The sequence below is a fragment of the Tauraco erythrolophus genome, chromosome 4, assembly GCF_009769465.1.
Source record: "Tauraco erythrolophus isolate bTauEry1 chromosome 4, bTauEry1.pri, whole genome shotgun sequence".
Taxonomy (NCBI): Eukaryota; Metazoa; Chordata; class Aves; order Musophagiformes; family Musophagidae; genus Tauraco; species Tauraco erythrolophus.
In genome coordinates this window covers 14,255,327-14,270,789 of record NC_141468.1, presented here as the reverse complement: position 1 = coordinate 14,270,789, position 15,463 = coordinate 14,255,327, and the positions used below count along the sequence as shown (strand labels likewise).

The following is a 15,463-nucleotide window of genomic DNA, read 5'->3' as shown; positions in this document are numbered from 1 at the left end:
ATTCCCTGCTCTATATCTCCATGAAACTATAACTGTATCATCTGTTTGGAAGGTGTGTGCTTTTGAACTGGCAGGGACATGTTTGTGAGGCAAAAATTGACAGATAGTACAAAGATAAACAATTTTGACACAAAATTCCTTTGCCTATCCGTAAATATTGTGCTGCTTATTAGCTAGGGTTATTACAGTTGAAATCTTGGTACAAGTTTGTGTCTTTAATGAGGCTACTTCTTTCTGGCTTGTAAAATGCTATTGAACTCCATCATAAATGGCCTCTTTATAACTAGCACATTCCTTGGCTTCCAGACACAGCCTCAAAGAAGAGGGGGGGAAATAGTTGTTATCATGTTTTCTCCAGTTAGTGGAAATGTATTTTCTATTTGATACCTTCTCTTTTCCTTTACCTTGCTTTATATGTTCTCTGTGTATATGTTACTGCATAGACATACTGATTCAGTGCTTGTCAAAGGCTTTCTTTTTTGTATTTATGCCTGAAAAGGTTTTTTGTGAGGTTTGTTGGTTTTTTTTTGAGGGGGAATAGTCGTTTAAAACCTTGTGGGTGTTCTACTTGCCAATTACGAACTAGTATAATTATATTCGTAGTATCCTCATCTTGCCTGCTGAATACTGGGAGTTCTAAACTACTGAAGGTCTCTACAGATACTGTGTTTTCATACAAGATTCAAGGCTGCTTCTGAAAAAAAAAAGTTAGACTTCTGCAGAAAGATAAAACTGCTGTATTTTTATTGGAATTGCTTCCACGTCCAACATCAGCATATTTAACACTGGACTCTTGTAATTACATAGAGATTCAACTGTATGCTAAAGGGTGACACATAACTGAAAGAAACAGCGTCTTTGAGTTCTAGAGATGTTTCAGTAAGGTAATTTGGACCCAAAACCAGATCTTGGTTGCCATGTTTCTTGACTGCACAAACAGCTATACCTTTTACCAAGAGCATTTGTTAGGCTCCAGCTTTTCAGCTTAAAGTCATTCTTGGTGAAAGTCTTACAGAGCAGGATCTCTGTTTCAGATAAATCAGCAAGACATAGCTGTTAAAAAGCCCTGATGCCTTTTTGGAAGACAAGACATAACTATAGCGAACCTTTTTTTTTTTGGGGGGGGGGGGGGGGGGTGCGGAGCGGGAGGAGGAGTGCAGATTTATTAAAAGGCTTTAAGACTATTCTTCTGTGCCTTTATTTATGGCAGCTTTGGTATTGCGGACCAACAGGTATAAAATTCTAATTTACTTCTGTTGGAGAGAAAGCTCAGTGTTTCCTGTTTCAGTTGTGCTTTTTTTTTTTCCACCTAGTAGGAATTGGGCTGAAAACAAATACTGACCTCAAGGAAATGTGTTCCAAGGCGTGGGAAAAGAGGAAAAGTTTTGCATCTTGTGAAGGAAGAGGGAGAATAACTTGTTGGTTTTTTTCTTTTTTGTTGTGCTGAGCAGAAACAAAAGCAAAGTATATTCTCCATGAAACTTAATGCCTCATTCCACATACTGTGAAGTCAAGAGCAAGAGAATGGTAAAGACTGTGTGGAGAAGAAAGTTTTGATGGTAATAGATTATGAAATTTCTTAGGCACAGTTGACATGGTCAAGCAAACTAAACATTCTTCAAAGACAGAGGTCTATTTGATAGCTGTTTAGATTCTTATGTTGCTTATTTGTGTGAATTGTACCCAGTGTGATTTGCCATACAGCTCTTACTGTCACAGGGTGCTTTTGGCTGTTTAATTACGTGTGTTAAGGCAGAAAAACTGATACTGAAGAGCTGTAGAGTCATAACCAATGGTGACTGGCTGTCATGGTTTGATGTGGAGGGGGGGGTGGTTCTGGTGGCAGGAGAGGGATTTTGCTCCCTGCGACCTCCCCGGTTTTGGATCCGGGTTAGGCTTAGTTCTGGCCACCGGATCAGACTGCCATCCCCGTCGGGGTTGAGCCAATAGGGCGCCTCTGCAAATTGCCCTATTTAAGTCAGGACAAGGGAACCGGAAAAGGTGCTTCGCCCAGGATCGACCAGAGAAGGGAGGAGGGCACTGCCCCCGCTCCCTGGCTCCCGGCCGGGCGGCTGCCTGCGTCGGGCCGGCGCCGCCCACGGAGAATGGCGGCGGCGGAGCCAGCTGGGGAACTCGGGGGCACCCCACTCCCAGGGTGCCCACTGGGCTGAGTTCACCTGGAGAGGACTGAGATCTGAGAGAAACAGCTGCATCGACAGCAGGTCAGTGAGGATGGAGCGGGAGGAGGTGTGCCGGAGCCGAGTTTCCCCTGCGGCTGATGGTGAGATAGCAGGCTGCCCCCCTGCAACCAGGACGGCCTCGGTGGAGCAGCGACCCACTCGCAGCCCGTGGGGAGAAGATGCCTGAGCCCGAGGATGGTCGTGTTGGGGGCACGGCAAGGCAGAGAGGCATCTGGAGTCTTCGTGACGACCCACGCCGGAGCGAGTGGCTACAGCTCCCTAAGTACCCGAGACTGTGGTATAGCCCACACCGGAGCAATCTGTGGGGAAGGATTGTTTCCAGTGGGCTGGACTCACGTTGGAGAAGTTTGTGGATTTTTCCTCGTGGGTAGGGGATCCATTGGAGCAGGGGAAAAGGGTGTAAGGACTCCTTCTCCTTTAAGAAAGAAGCAGCAGTAACAGCACGGAATGAACTGACCTGCACCCCCCAGTCCCTGCCCCCTGTGCTGCTGGGGGGAGGAGGTAGAGCCGGGAGGAAAAGGAAGGTGGGGGGGGGGAAGGTGTCGGTTTTAAGATCTGGTTTTGTTTCTTTCTGTCCTCTCAAGTAATCGGTTTTTTTTTATTTCCCTTTGTCCTTCTAAGTAATCATTAATAAACTGTTTTGCTTTGAGAAAAGCGCTGCCTGTTTTGCCCAGGACCATGGTTGGTGGGTGCTCCCTCTGTTCTTGCCTCAACCCTCAGTCCTTTTTTTTTTTTTTTTTCCCTCTCCTCTCTACTTTATTGGAGAAGGAGAGACTGTGTGAGTTTTAGTTGCTGGATCAGCCTAAAACCACGACACTGGCCCAGCCCCTCTGATGTGACCCTGAAAAAAGCATTGCTTATGTTGCTTTTAGCTGCCTGAATGAGCTGGAATAGAATCTTTCCTTTGGAGGTGTTCTTTGTGGAAAAAGTCTCAACTTGCCTCTAGATAATTTCTTCTACGTTTCCATGGGCTCATCCTGGGGATGCTGTTACTTTGGTATCCGTTCTTACTATATCATAGCTGTTGGATTTTGACTTCCCTGAGAAACCTTAAATCTGGTGTAAGGGAGGTAGGACAAGTATCTACTTTCATCTCTATTCCAGGTGAAGGGCACACTTTGTACAAGTCTTCACTCAATTCACATGTTGCACTGACAGTGTCAGTGTCACATCCAGGATGTCAAAATTCTTTTGCCTTCAGAGCTACTTTGTCTAGATTAGAGCGAACTGTAGTGTGGTCAGTTCTCCTGGATGAGTCAAAGGGTGGCTCTTGAGAGGAAGTGTACCTGGACCTATAATCAGTTTTGGGTTTTAAAACAAACAATCAGAACCCCCCTCCAGCATCGGAGTGGAAAGTTCATCCTGCCTGTCTTATACTTGCTCTGAGACTGGCTTCTGGCAAGGCTTTTCAGCAGAGCTCTGCTATGGCAGTGTTGGTGTTGCAGGTTTACTTCTGCTTGCCCTTGCTGACCAAGATGAGAAATGAGGTGGCCATTTAAACGGCTCTCTACATCTCTCCACTTAAGGCTAAATTTCTGCTTAATATCAGTGATTCCACCTCTGGTTACTGTTGTACTGAGAAGCTCAAATCACTGGGACCATAATGAGACTGAGCAATCTTCCTCTTGGTTTTGGATGCCTTATAGCAAGACACTCTGGATTCAAGGTGTTTGTGCACACTTCTAACTGACCTGTTGTGGTGGTTTTGCTGAATTCCCCCAGAGATTCTGAAGGCTGTCATGGTGTAGGGTGAGACACACAGTCTTGTTTTGCTTACAATATAAATGCCTGCACTGATTGCACATATAGAGGGCAGCCATAATACATAACCTTTCCTGTTCCCCTGGTGTGCCTAAACCCTACTTTTTCGGAAGTCGCTGAAGGTGGAAGGGTTGTGCATCTTTGCATCCTTGTTGTGAGATGCTACAGCAGTTTCTTGTTGCAAAGAAATTATGCACGTAATGAAAACGAGACTTTTTGCAAGTTATTTATAGCCATCATATGATACGACCTTAAATTTTTGATTCTGACCTGAATTCAGATTCAACCTAAATGAGGCATAAATATGCATCCATCAGTTTCTTGAACAAATTGTCAAAACTGGTGAAATGCTGGCAGTAAAATTGAACAAGAAATACTAATACAGTTGATACCTACAGTGTTTGACAAAAAGGTTGGGAGGTGGGAAAAACTGTCTTTTGTTTCCTTATTTCAAGATGTTTTGTATTCAGTAAGTGGGCATGCATAGTTATTGTGCAAGTTTTAAGAGTTTAAAAAAATTTTAGATATTGGTAATTCTTTTTCACAGAGGAAACCATCATCATTTACCCTAAAATGAATGGTGTTGTCTTGAAAAAGTGCAGAAAATTGTGTGAAGGACAACTAAAGCCTTTAGTTACCATCTTGACTTGAAAGTTCAAATACTTGTGAAAAATGAATCAGTGAGGAAATTGGTTTAGAAAGCTTAAATATGAAGATGATATATTTTATATGCTACTGTTAACAGAGTTTTTTACTGTATTTAGTAGCTGTTTTCTTTAGTAACAAACTATTGGATTTTTTGCTGTTATGTTGATTAATTCCATTGAAACATTTAATCAACTAGGGTGTTGTAAAAACATTCTCTTAAAAATTATTCACCATAGCTTTCTTCAGGAGTGCCTTCCTTTTGAATCGCATAGCAAAGTAAGATGAATAAGAGCTCTATATGTTCAAAGAAAGACTTAAAGGGAAAAATCAAGATTAAATTCGATGTTTTTTAATATACTTGTCCTGTCAGCACGCACAAAACCACCGAAACCTAGGACTGAAGGAATAAGAGGAAAATAGTCACTTCAGTAGCTTGGAAATTATGCTTTTAAGCAAGAGGGTTCCCTAGTTATGAGTTTTGTTTCCTGGTTCATTTTCTCTAAGTGCTTTATTTCCTTATGCTGTTTGTGTTTATATTGTTGGGTCTGAAAATCATTTTGTAGTCCGTTGCAAAAAATGTGAGGCTTATTTCTGGTTTGAATTGTCAAGAATTTTTCATGAATTGCTTTAACACTGTTAAGAAGCCTGTTATTTGTAGTGTGCGCTAATTTTAAATGCCTTTTCAGTTTTTGCATCAAGACATGCTTCCAGCCTTCAACCCAGAGTAGTCAATTTTCTAATCACATGGTTTCAGACTAATAGGAGTTTTTGTGTCCTTTGCTCATGGCCTATAGCTAACTGACTGCTGTGTTGTCGTGCATGTTTTCACTTGATGCAAAGTGTTCATAGTAGTCTCGGCAATAAACTGAGTTTGCTAAAGAAGCAGTATGGTTCAGAGACAGAACACTGTAATCCCAACTCTTGTATGTGTAATGAATACGCTACAGAGCTTTCTAAAGTATCTTAGTTAATAAGTCACTAATGTATGTTCTAAAACTTGGTTATGCTTTAATAATTTAATGTTTTGCTTTGTTTGCTTAGTTACTTGCTCATCTGTAGACTGCAGATCTCTTTAGTCTTCTCTGTCCTAGTAAAACAAGCCCATTACTGGCAGTAGATTTGTTGGTTAACCATTTTGCTGAACATAAATTAACTGCAACTGTAATTAATAGTACTGCTAATTTAGGCTGGGATTAATATGCAGATAGTACAAAAATCATTTCAGAAATGAGGGAGAGAAAAGGAGACTTTTCAAGTGATCAGCCCACATTTTAATAATATATCTGTGTAAAACTATCTTTAGTTATTAGCAGAGCAGAAGACAAGCCTGGTTCTAATGTTTTTGTTACAAAAAATACAAGTTTGGAAAGATGGAAAATGTTGGTCTTAATCTGGCAGTACCTAATTCTTACGAGTATGCTGTTATTTTTTCACCTGTTCCCATATTCAGTGGGATACTGAAGAAAGTAGGATGTACTCCTTAACTGGCTCCTTTCGGTGCTGCCATTTGGCATTCTCTGCATGAGGACCTACCAGCACTTTTTTCATTGACTGATGCTTCTTTACAGGATATAAGTCTCCATTTAATGCAGTAACATGAATTCCCCTCTTCTCTGAGAAAGTACCAAACCTAGTTAAGATGCTATGAAATACACTGTACCTTCTAATACTGAAATGATGCTATTCCCAGTTCCTTGGGTATTTTTGGAGGGATTTTTCTTATATGCAGTTCACACAAGCTTGTTCACACACAGTGAGGTTTTTAGACCTGTTGTCCTGCTGTGAAGCACGGAAGACAACTCCCAGGAGACTGTAGTTGTCAGGCTCAGCTATTAATTACTTCAGCAGAGATTCCCTTGGAGCACCTAGAGCTTGAGGGTTAGTAGGTGTTGCTAGAAAAGAGTGCCAGGATAGGGAAAACTCCTCCTCCTTGTACCTTGTTCTTTCTATCAGTTCAGCTTGCCATCTCCTTTCAGGGCTTTATTTCAGAGAAACAGGTTAAATCCAGACTACTAGCCAGTCCCTTGCAGCCAAAGCCATCTATGAATGTTGAGATACAGTGAAGTTTTTCTTTTACAAAACAAAATGATTCTCCTTTTGTTGTTTTTGCCTGGCTAGTGTTTGGGAAGGCTTTTCCCTTCCATCGTAAGGGCTAGGAATTGTTAAACATATTGTTTGAAAGCTGACAGGAATAACCGAGGAAAGATTAACATGTGTCACAAGTGTACGCTGTTTTTCAAATACTCCTAAGGCAAAGTGGTGAAAAGGATACTCTCAAAAATTAGTTTTATTTGCACTTTCATATGTGTGTACTTAGTATGATAACTTGTTTTAATTGTCAGCTTGGACTCTTTGGACCTTATCTGGCATGTAGGTCTTTCCATGTTTACATGCTGTATTTATTTGTAACAACAGATGCAAAGCATTTAATATACAAACGTAAACTGTAGAGATAGTTGGGAGGCTTAGATGCAAGTGTAATACCTGAAATTATATTAAACTCTGCATTATTTGTGCTATTTAACAGCAGAATGAGTGGGACAGCTACTTAACAGCAGAATCCTGTGTGGGACAGTTGAGTGTTCATTCAGTCCAGCTGGATCTGACTTCCTCAGAAACTTTGGGCTAAGCTGGACTGTGGTCCCCTCTCCCCACGCAGCTCTTGTTCTGGCAGAGTGACTAAAGGAAACCCAGCTCAGTGTGTTCACTTATTCCTTGCTATTGCAACCTGGGGCTGCAGAGACACTCCTGAGTCAGATTAGTCCATCCTCCAGTCGAGTTCATTCTCATCAGCTTGTCTTGGCGTTTCCCAGAGCCTTCACTGGTGAGAAAGTGGTGTAGGGAAACTCCAGTTGGATTTGCAGGGATTTTAAGCTAAAATACTTCTGGAACCAAAGCAGTTTCAGAGCCTCATTTGAGCAGTGATACATCTGAGTCTGCACTTGAGCTGTCTTTTGGCAAAGGCATCTCTGGCATCTTTGTGTTCCTAGTGTTGGTACAGAGTCTGAAACCTGTGTAATCTGGCCATAGATAACCAGGAGATATTGATTTTAACATTTTTTATGGTAGTTTGGTTCATGTTGCTCCTTACAGGTCCATGTTTCTCACTGTATAAAAGTACTAGGAAATTTATTCTGCCTCAGTAATGTTTATCTAAATTATTAGGTTGAGAGCACAGTTGGACATAATTCATCTGTTTTTCTTCCCCTGCTGCTAGTAAGAACAATACAACATCAAGTTTATGATAGAAATAGCTGTCTTAAGAAATGAGTGCATTAGTACAGGATTTTTTAGTGTTTCCTAGTATCTTCTTTTATACTTTGATTTTTATGATAACTTTTATGGAAACTTTTCTTTAGCTTTCAGTTCTTTGAATATCAATACACTTGTGCAACTTTTGCAAATCAAAATATGTTCTTGTGTATTTAGTCGTGTCTCATGACTCTGCCATAGCTGGCCATATAGAGCCTGCTGCTGTTCCCTGTTGTCACATAGCAGATGAACTATGCGTGCAGGGAAGTGTTCTAGCAGCTGATGTTGGACACTATGATATGTACTGCTCTGCAGGTGTGGCTGAACAGGAGATTCAAGCAGACATCACTGTTTTACTGACTGGTGTTTTGACCATTGGAAATGTCAGATAGGGCTTAGGAGACAATTAGAGGACTTTACAAATATTTCACCCGGGCTTCACTTAATGCTTTCCTTGAAAAGAAGCCTGGAAAGGAGTCACAAGAACTTCTGTACCTTAGATAAGGTTCAGACTTTTAAAGGGAGTTTTTCAAATATCAATAGGCAATATAATATCTTCTTTAATCCACAGACATTACTATGGTATTAAGCAGTGTGTCTTTACAGGCTTTCTAAAGTGTTAAATACATGAAATAGATTGACTGCATAAGTAAGAGATCTGTGTTTCCTGAACTGGTTGAACCAAGTTCTCCTTAATATGGTAGGATTCCACAAGTTGGGTTTGAAAAGCTGGTTTGTCTTTTTGTAAAAACAGTGAAGTAGGTTTGTAGCACAGACTGTAAAACCACTGTGGAAGTTGGAAGTATGTTTCTGAAACTCAAATTGTTTCAAAGGCTCATCCCCCCTCTGTCACATGTGGCAAGTGTTTGTCACCATCCCACAAACCACTTCTGTAAGGCAGTGAATAAGCAGAATTAAAGTCGAGCTTTTCTAATGAGAATGGAACTTAAGGTCTTGTGAATGTAGTTCTTCAAGCACGATGAATCATGAATATACACTTACTTTTTGACTGTCTTGTTCTTAAAAGAATATATAAATGAAGATTTTGTGGCACCGAAATAGCAGTTCCAGTGAACATGCAAGTGTCACGGAAGCATCCACTGTTATCTGCAGAGGCACCAGGCTGGATCTCTAATGTCCCTGCTGTTGGCCTCTGAGTATCTTCTGGGAAGCGATTTGGCGGTTTACTGACCTAACCCCAATGAGTGCTGCTTTGTACTGGAGACAGTTGTTTATTATGAATTAGCATGAAACTGGACTGTGACGGATCTTACTGACTATCTTGTCATCAACTTACCACAGTCTGAACAAAATTCTTTCTTCTTTTGCTCCGTCATTACCCCCATTCTGCTATTGAGTACGTTCTCCTCCTTCTGGTCGCTCTGTGCTGTAACCTAGGAAGCACTGGATGTCTCGCATCCTACAGCAGGCTGTGTGCGCACATTGCAATAGTTTTCTGCAGAAATTTTCTGTGCGTGTAGGGCAAAATCTTCTGCCGAGTCTGGCAGTTTTCCAGTTCTGTGGTAATTTGTTCAAAGCTCAGTTTTTAGAATTCTTTCCTTACTCTTTAGTCAATTCTTTCTCTTCCAAAGAGTGAAGTAGATACTTTTCTATGTAGCAGATACTACTACAAATCATAAAAAGTGCTACTTACTCTTTTTGATTGCTCTCAGTACTGTGCTTACCTATCTTGTGTTACCCATGTCACAGAACAGCCAGCGAACACACATTAAAAGCATGGGTCCTAAAGTATTTTAGGAACAGATGTGTGTTAAAATCAACCTGTATTTCATTTCCAATTTTTGCCTCAGAGCTGGGCTGTACTAAATGTACTTTCCAGTCTGTTCAGCAGATTTTACAGCTATTGAATCGTGCAGGGGAGAAGACTATGCTGAATTCTCATAGCATCACTTTCTAGAAAACAGAAGTTAGTACTAGTCACTCTGGCCTTTTGGGCTTATGATAGGTCCAAGTTGTACATGTGAAAGTGTTTTTTCTTGCATGCCTTTGAAATGGCCTAAAGTGAAAAGAGTCATCTTCCTAGGGTGCTTTTTGATACCTAACCTTCTTCCTATATCACTTCCTCAAGTGTATTTTTTTCTCATGCAAGATAACTTCTGCTTCTACTCATGGTTTTTAGAGGTTGTTTTTTCTCTAAATGTCCTTCTATTACTTTTTCTAAGCAAAGTCATGGCATTTATCCCATAAAAAACAGTAAGATAGGGAAAAAACCTCCAAAAACTCACAGCCAGGTTGAGATGTGGAACAGTATACCAAGTCATATTAGTGGCTGTGCTTGGAAAGTATGCTTGTTTTTCTTTTGACGTTCTTTGTCTGTACCATGTTACAGACCAGGTTTCTTTGCCTACTGTGTATACAAGTTTTGGTGTGGATTTGTTTTTAGTGTTGCAAAGACGATTGTAGCCTGCATGGAAGCTGCTTCTTGCCTGTAACTCTTCATATGTCTTTCTAAGAAGTCGAATCTTCCTATTCTTCAGTGTAGCAATGTTTTCAGGTAATACATTTAGCACTTCAATCCCTGTGTGGTCAGAGACATACTGTCCCACTTCCAAATGTTTACTGGGTTGTTTTTTTCATCATGGACTAGCATTGCAAGTTTTTCAAGAGCAATGGACTATAAGAAAAAAAACCCTGCGCACTAGTTCTGCTACTCTCTTTAGCGTTCAGTGATTCAATGTACGATAAAGTCCTTGGAGAAGAGAAAAAAAATTCTCTTAAAACTCATACCTATTGATTTGCTTCTTTTTAGTTTTACCTTGCCATTCTTTTTGCTCTGTAAATGCCACTTTTGTGGATTATTGTGGATACATATTATTCAACTAAATTAATGCAAAGTTTTATCCACATTTGTATATAAAATTTGCTGTTTTCTCACTCTATGCGGAAAAAAATTATGAAAGTGGTTTTCTGTATGTAGCAGAAATGCTATATTTTGTGTATTTCTTTTCCTTTTTTGCTGGCTTCAGTTGCCAGTTCATTTTTACTTCTTTTAAAAATTGAAGTGTGCCGTGAGCCTTCCAAGTGTTTTAGTAGTTTTAGAAGAATTCAAGAAGAAAACTGACTTTCCAACCAAATCATCTTATTTATGATGTCCTTCTTCCTATATGTTGTTGCGTAGTCAATGATAAACAAGACATATTTCTAAATAGCAACCAACCTCCCCCATTATCCCTTTTACCCAAAAGAAAACAAGCCATGAACATTTTGAGTCTTCGAGGACAATAATAAAGCATCAAAGATGGAGGGACTGGAACATGAACAACCCCTGTCCTTCTACCTGCGCAGAATACCACTCAGTGGAAATACTGAACTTATTTGAAGCTATGTTCTGTTTTCCTCTTCATCGTCTTATATACCACTGCCATGTCAGTGTCAACAGAATGGCTGTGTTTGCAAGCAGCTACCTTTAGCTGGAAGCCAGAGTTAACTTTCTGAGTTCTTCAGGTTCCTTTTTAAATCTGAATGCCTACACAATCTAAAACAACAAGCACTGCTGACTCTTCTTGTGTCTGCCCATGTCCCCACCCTCAAAGAGAATTTACACTTTTTTCTTCCTCCTCAGTTTTAAGGTTGCAAGGGCCTAGTTTGAGTGGTATGATAAAAGCTGTATTGCTTTTGTTATTTCCTAGGTCGCTGGAAGGCACGGCCTGGATTCTGTTATTACAGGTTTTGACTGTTTCGGATTTCTAGTATTTGAAATAGATGGAGGAAACAAAGTGGTGTATTGTTGTGAATGCAGCAGACCTCCTGTCACTCATCTTAAGTGCGAATACCTTGTACCTGAAAGGCAGGGACTTGCTTTCTCTGGGTGAGCTTGAAACTCAACAGGAGTTGGGTGTCAGGGGTTGATGCCTGTTAGAAGTGAGATTTTGCTTTCTGTTCAGCTGTCAGTGGGTTGGAAGCTGTATGCTTCAGAGCAAAGTACCTGCCACTAACAGCTGTTTCTGAACCAGCCTACTCTATGTTCTTCCTCCAGGCATTCTAAGCAATAACAGATTTTTCTGTTTCTTACAGATATTCTTAATGCAGTCATTACTCCTTAACAGGACAGTGTGTTTTCTGAATAAAATATAGCCATACTGCTGCTGTACTGGCTCTTCCAGAGTTCCATGTCTCCTGATGTATAGAGCTGGTATCAACTTGGTTGTAAACTGCTGATGAGCTAAAAGTACTGGATAATTAGCTTTTTAAACTTCATCATAGTGAATATTGTAAAAGGAAATGAGGTATTTTTGAGCAGTGATCTTATGCTTCATCAATGAAGCTAATACCTAGTGATGTTTGTTATCTTGATGTTTGAAAAGATAACATAAATATTTTATTTCAGAAGTTAAGAAGATTATCAACAAAATACAGAACAGAGAAGATCTACCCAACAGCCACTGGAGAAAAAGAAGAAAATGTTAAAAAGAATAGATACAAGGATATATTGCCATGTAAGTCTGGTTTACGTGTTAATAGAAGACAAAGGAAAGTGCTTGTTATTCTTAATGTATTTTGAATTTTACTATTTAGTTATTACTGAAAGGCAAAATTGAAGATAATTTGCTGAAAGATAACTTTCATAAAATTACTATTTTTAACTTGAAAGGCAAAGTATGTGACTGTTTGTATATAGAAGAGCTATCACCTACAGATAAAATGTGTGCTAGATCCCAAGCCATGTCAAGCTGACATTTTCATTTTAGTTTGGAATAGTCTAGAACATTACTAGATGTTTAACTGTATTTTTCCTTAGGAGGATGTTATTCATGGTAGAAAACAAACAAATGTCATTAGAAACTCTAGATGAAATTTTAAGGAGCCTTAAGGAACTTGGTTTGTAGTCTAAAGTGAAATAGCTCTTCTTTGCTTGTTCATATCCTGCAGCTGGTGTCAGAGAACTTCCAGTGCGGGATTATCTTTGGTTTGTATTTTGCTTGAGCCCGAATGAAATTCTGTTTAATGTATGAACACAGAAAGCAAGAGACAGAGAAGAATTTAGATTTTAAAACCACCAAGATGTGGGTATAACAGATCAGTGATCTGTAATGACAAGATTGCCTGTTACCAGCTTACTTTGTGTAGCTCATGAAGCCATGGAATTCAGCAGCTCTTACTGTGCTTCTCAATATGAACAGCTGACAGTGAGGTTAAAGGATAGTCTTCTGACAAATGCCATTTTTCATATCCCAGATGATTAGCAGCAGATACATCTTACTCTACTTGGCTTTCTCAGACATGGTAGGAGGTTTAAAACCAATTTGAAGTTGAAAATGGTCTTAAGCATCACTAGCTTTCATTTTCAAAATGTGTTCTTGTAATAAACCATGTGTTTCAAGTTGTTGTAGACCTATGTGTTCATTTTTCTAATGCTGGAATTTTTACTGTTTATCAGCACTTGGAGCAGCACTTCCAGCAGTAAACTTTGCCCTAAAGCCACAGGCCCTAGATTGTTGAACAAGAATGGGCGTAGTGCCTGCTGCTGCACTGAGAAGGAAAGGCACATGTATTTGTATTTTGCTGGAGGATGTGTGTTTAATCTACTGTATTTTTAATCTACTGTGCTGGGAAGATAGGAGTCCTCATTAACCTACCACCTTAATTAGTCTGAACAGCCATTTAAAAGGAGTTTTTAGTATTAAGTCTGTGACACCATTGCATACTTATAGTGTTCTTGATTTTACATTATATGTATGACAGTGTAATATTGTAGAATGGTTTTGGTTGGGAAGAGACCTTAAAGATCGTCTACTTCCAATCCCCCTGCTGTGGGCAGGAACACCTTCCACTAGATCAGGTTGCTGAAAGCCCCATCCAGCCTGGCATTGAACACTTCCAGGGATGGGACAGGCACAACTTCTCTGGGCAACCTGTTCCAGTCCCTCACCAACCTCAGAGTGAAGAAGTTCTTCCTTAGATCTAATTGAAATGTCCCCTCTTTCATTTTAAATCCATTGCCCCTTGTCCTATCACTACACGCCCTTGTAAAAAGTCCCTCTCCAGCTTTTTTGTAGGCCCCTTTTAAGTACTGGAAGGCTGCTAGAAGGTCTCCCTGGAGCCTTCTCTTCTCCAGGCTGAACAACCCCAACTCTCTCCTCCTCTCTTCAGAGGAGAGATGCTCCAGCCCTCGTATCATCTTTGTGGCCCTTCTCTGGACTTGCTCCAGCAGGTCCATGTCCCTCTTATGTTGAGGACTCCAGAGCTGAACAGTGCACTCCAGGTGGGGTCTCACGAGAGCAGAGTAGAGGGGCAGAATCACCTCCCTCGACCTGCTGGCCGCGCTTCTTTTGATGCAGCCCGGGATACGGTTGGCTTTCTGGGCTGCCAGCGCACATTGCCGGCTCATGTTGAGTTTCTCATCAAGCATCACCCTAAGTAATTTTCCTCAGGGCTGCTTTCAATTCATTCTCCACCCAGCATGTACTTGTGCTTGGGATTGCCTCGTCCCATGTGCAGGACCTTGCACTTGACCGTGTTGAACTTCATGAGGTTCTCACAGGCCCACCTCTCCAGCCTGTCTATGTCCTTCTGGATGGCATCCCTTCCCTCCAATGTGTTGACCACACCACACAGCTTGGTGTTGTCAGCAAATGTGCTGAGGGTGCACTCGATCCCACTGTCCATGTCGCTGACAAAGACTTTAAACAGTACCGACCCCAGTATATTTTAAGGGTTTCTCCAGGCTTTTGTGTGAGAGTGTATTGTCTTTAGATCTGTGGTCTGAATGTCTTGTAATCTATACTTGTGCTTTTTTGGGAAGCATGAAATGGTAACAATTTTTTGCATGTTACCAGAAAAATGGCAGAAAATTTCGTCATCTTGGAAGCAAGCTTTTTGGAAGAGCTTTCTGTATAGAAATGACTTCCAGCATGTAATTCTTGTGGGCATGGTTCTCTGTTTTATTGCTAGTGATATTTTGACAAAAAAAACCCTCCATAACCAACCATACTTGCTCTATTTAAATAGACTTGTTCTTCATGTTTTTTCTTGAATTTAACTCTAATGAAAGTTTTAGCAGCTGTTCTGTGGTTGAGGAATTGACCCTGGGAGCAGAAGACAACAGAAATTGCTTGAGCAGATGCTGTTTTTTGAGATACTTCTGTTCCCCAGCTCCAAGATAATTGTTTTGGTCTATATTTCCAATTGATTGAAATACTAAATTAACAAAAACAACCTTTTTGTAGAGGTAGTTGGAATTATTTTTATGTGTTTAGAGTGTTGGTATCAACAAGAGCTGGAAGGATTGGCGAACCTGCCAACCACCTACCCTACTTAGAATCATCGAGTTGTTTCGGTATTAAAGATGCACTTAATTTTTTTACAACACCAAAAAGAGTTCCAAGATGTTTAGTTTATTCTGTCAACAAGTAATAAAGGCTGTTTTTAAGACTGCTGAAGATATTGGTCTCCAAAGATGTGCTGTTTTTATAAGAAACTTTCTCTGAGACAGTCAGTAGTGATTGAGGCAGAAGCTTGAAATGTCAAACCCTCTAAACGAAGGAATCTGCTGCTTTTAGTTTAGAAGTGCCCCAGTAGAGTGCCTGGCCCAGTGTGTGAGGGATGGAGGTGCCTGAGCAATAGACCCCAGTACGTGTTTG

General features: G+C 40.5%; 1 protein-coding gene across 3 annotated transcripts in view; it reads left to right on the top strand.

The window, feature by feature from the left end:
* Window positions 1-15,463, top strand: part of PTPN12 (protein tyrosine phosphatase non-receptor type 12) — an 84,988-nt gene that overhangs the window by 23,416 nt on the left and 46,109 nt on the right. For all 3 annotated transcript variants that reach the window (XM_086610253.1, XM_086610252.1, XM_086610251.1), the window contains exon 2: window positions 12,211-12,319. In XM_086610253.1, the coding sequence (XP_086466379.1) occupies window positions 12,211-12,319 (109 nt within the window). The remainder of the gene's footprint in view (window positions 1-12,210; window positions 12,320-15,463) is intronic.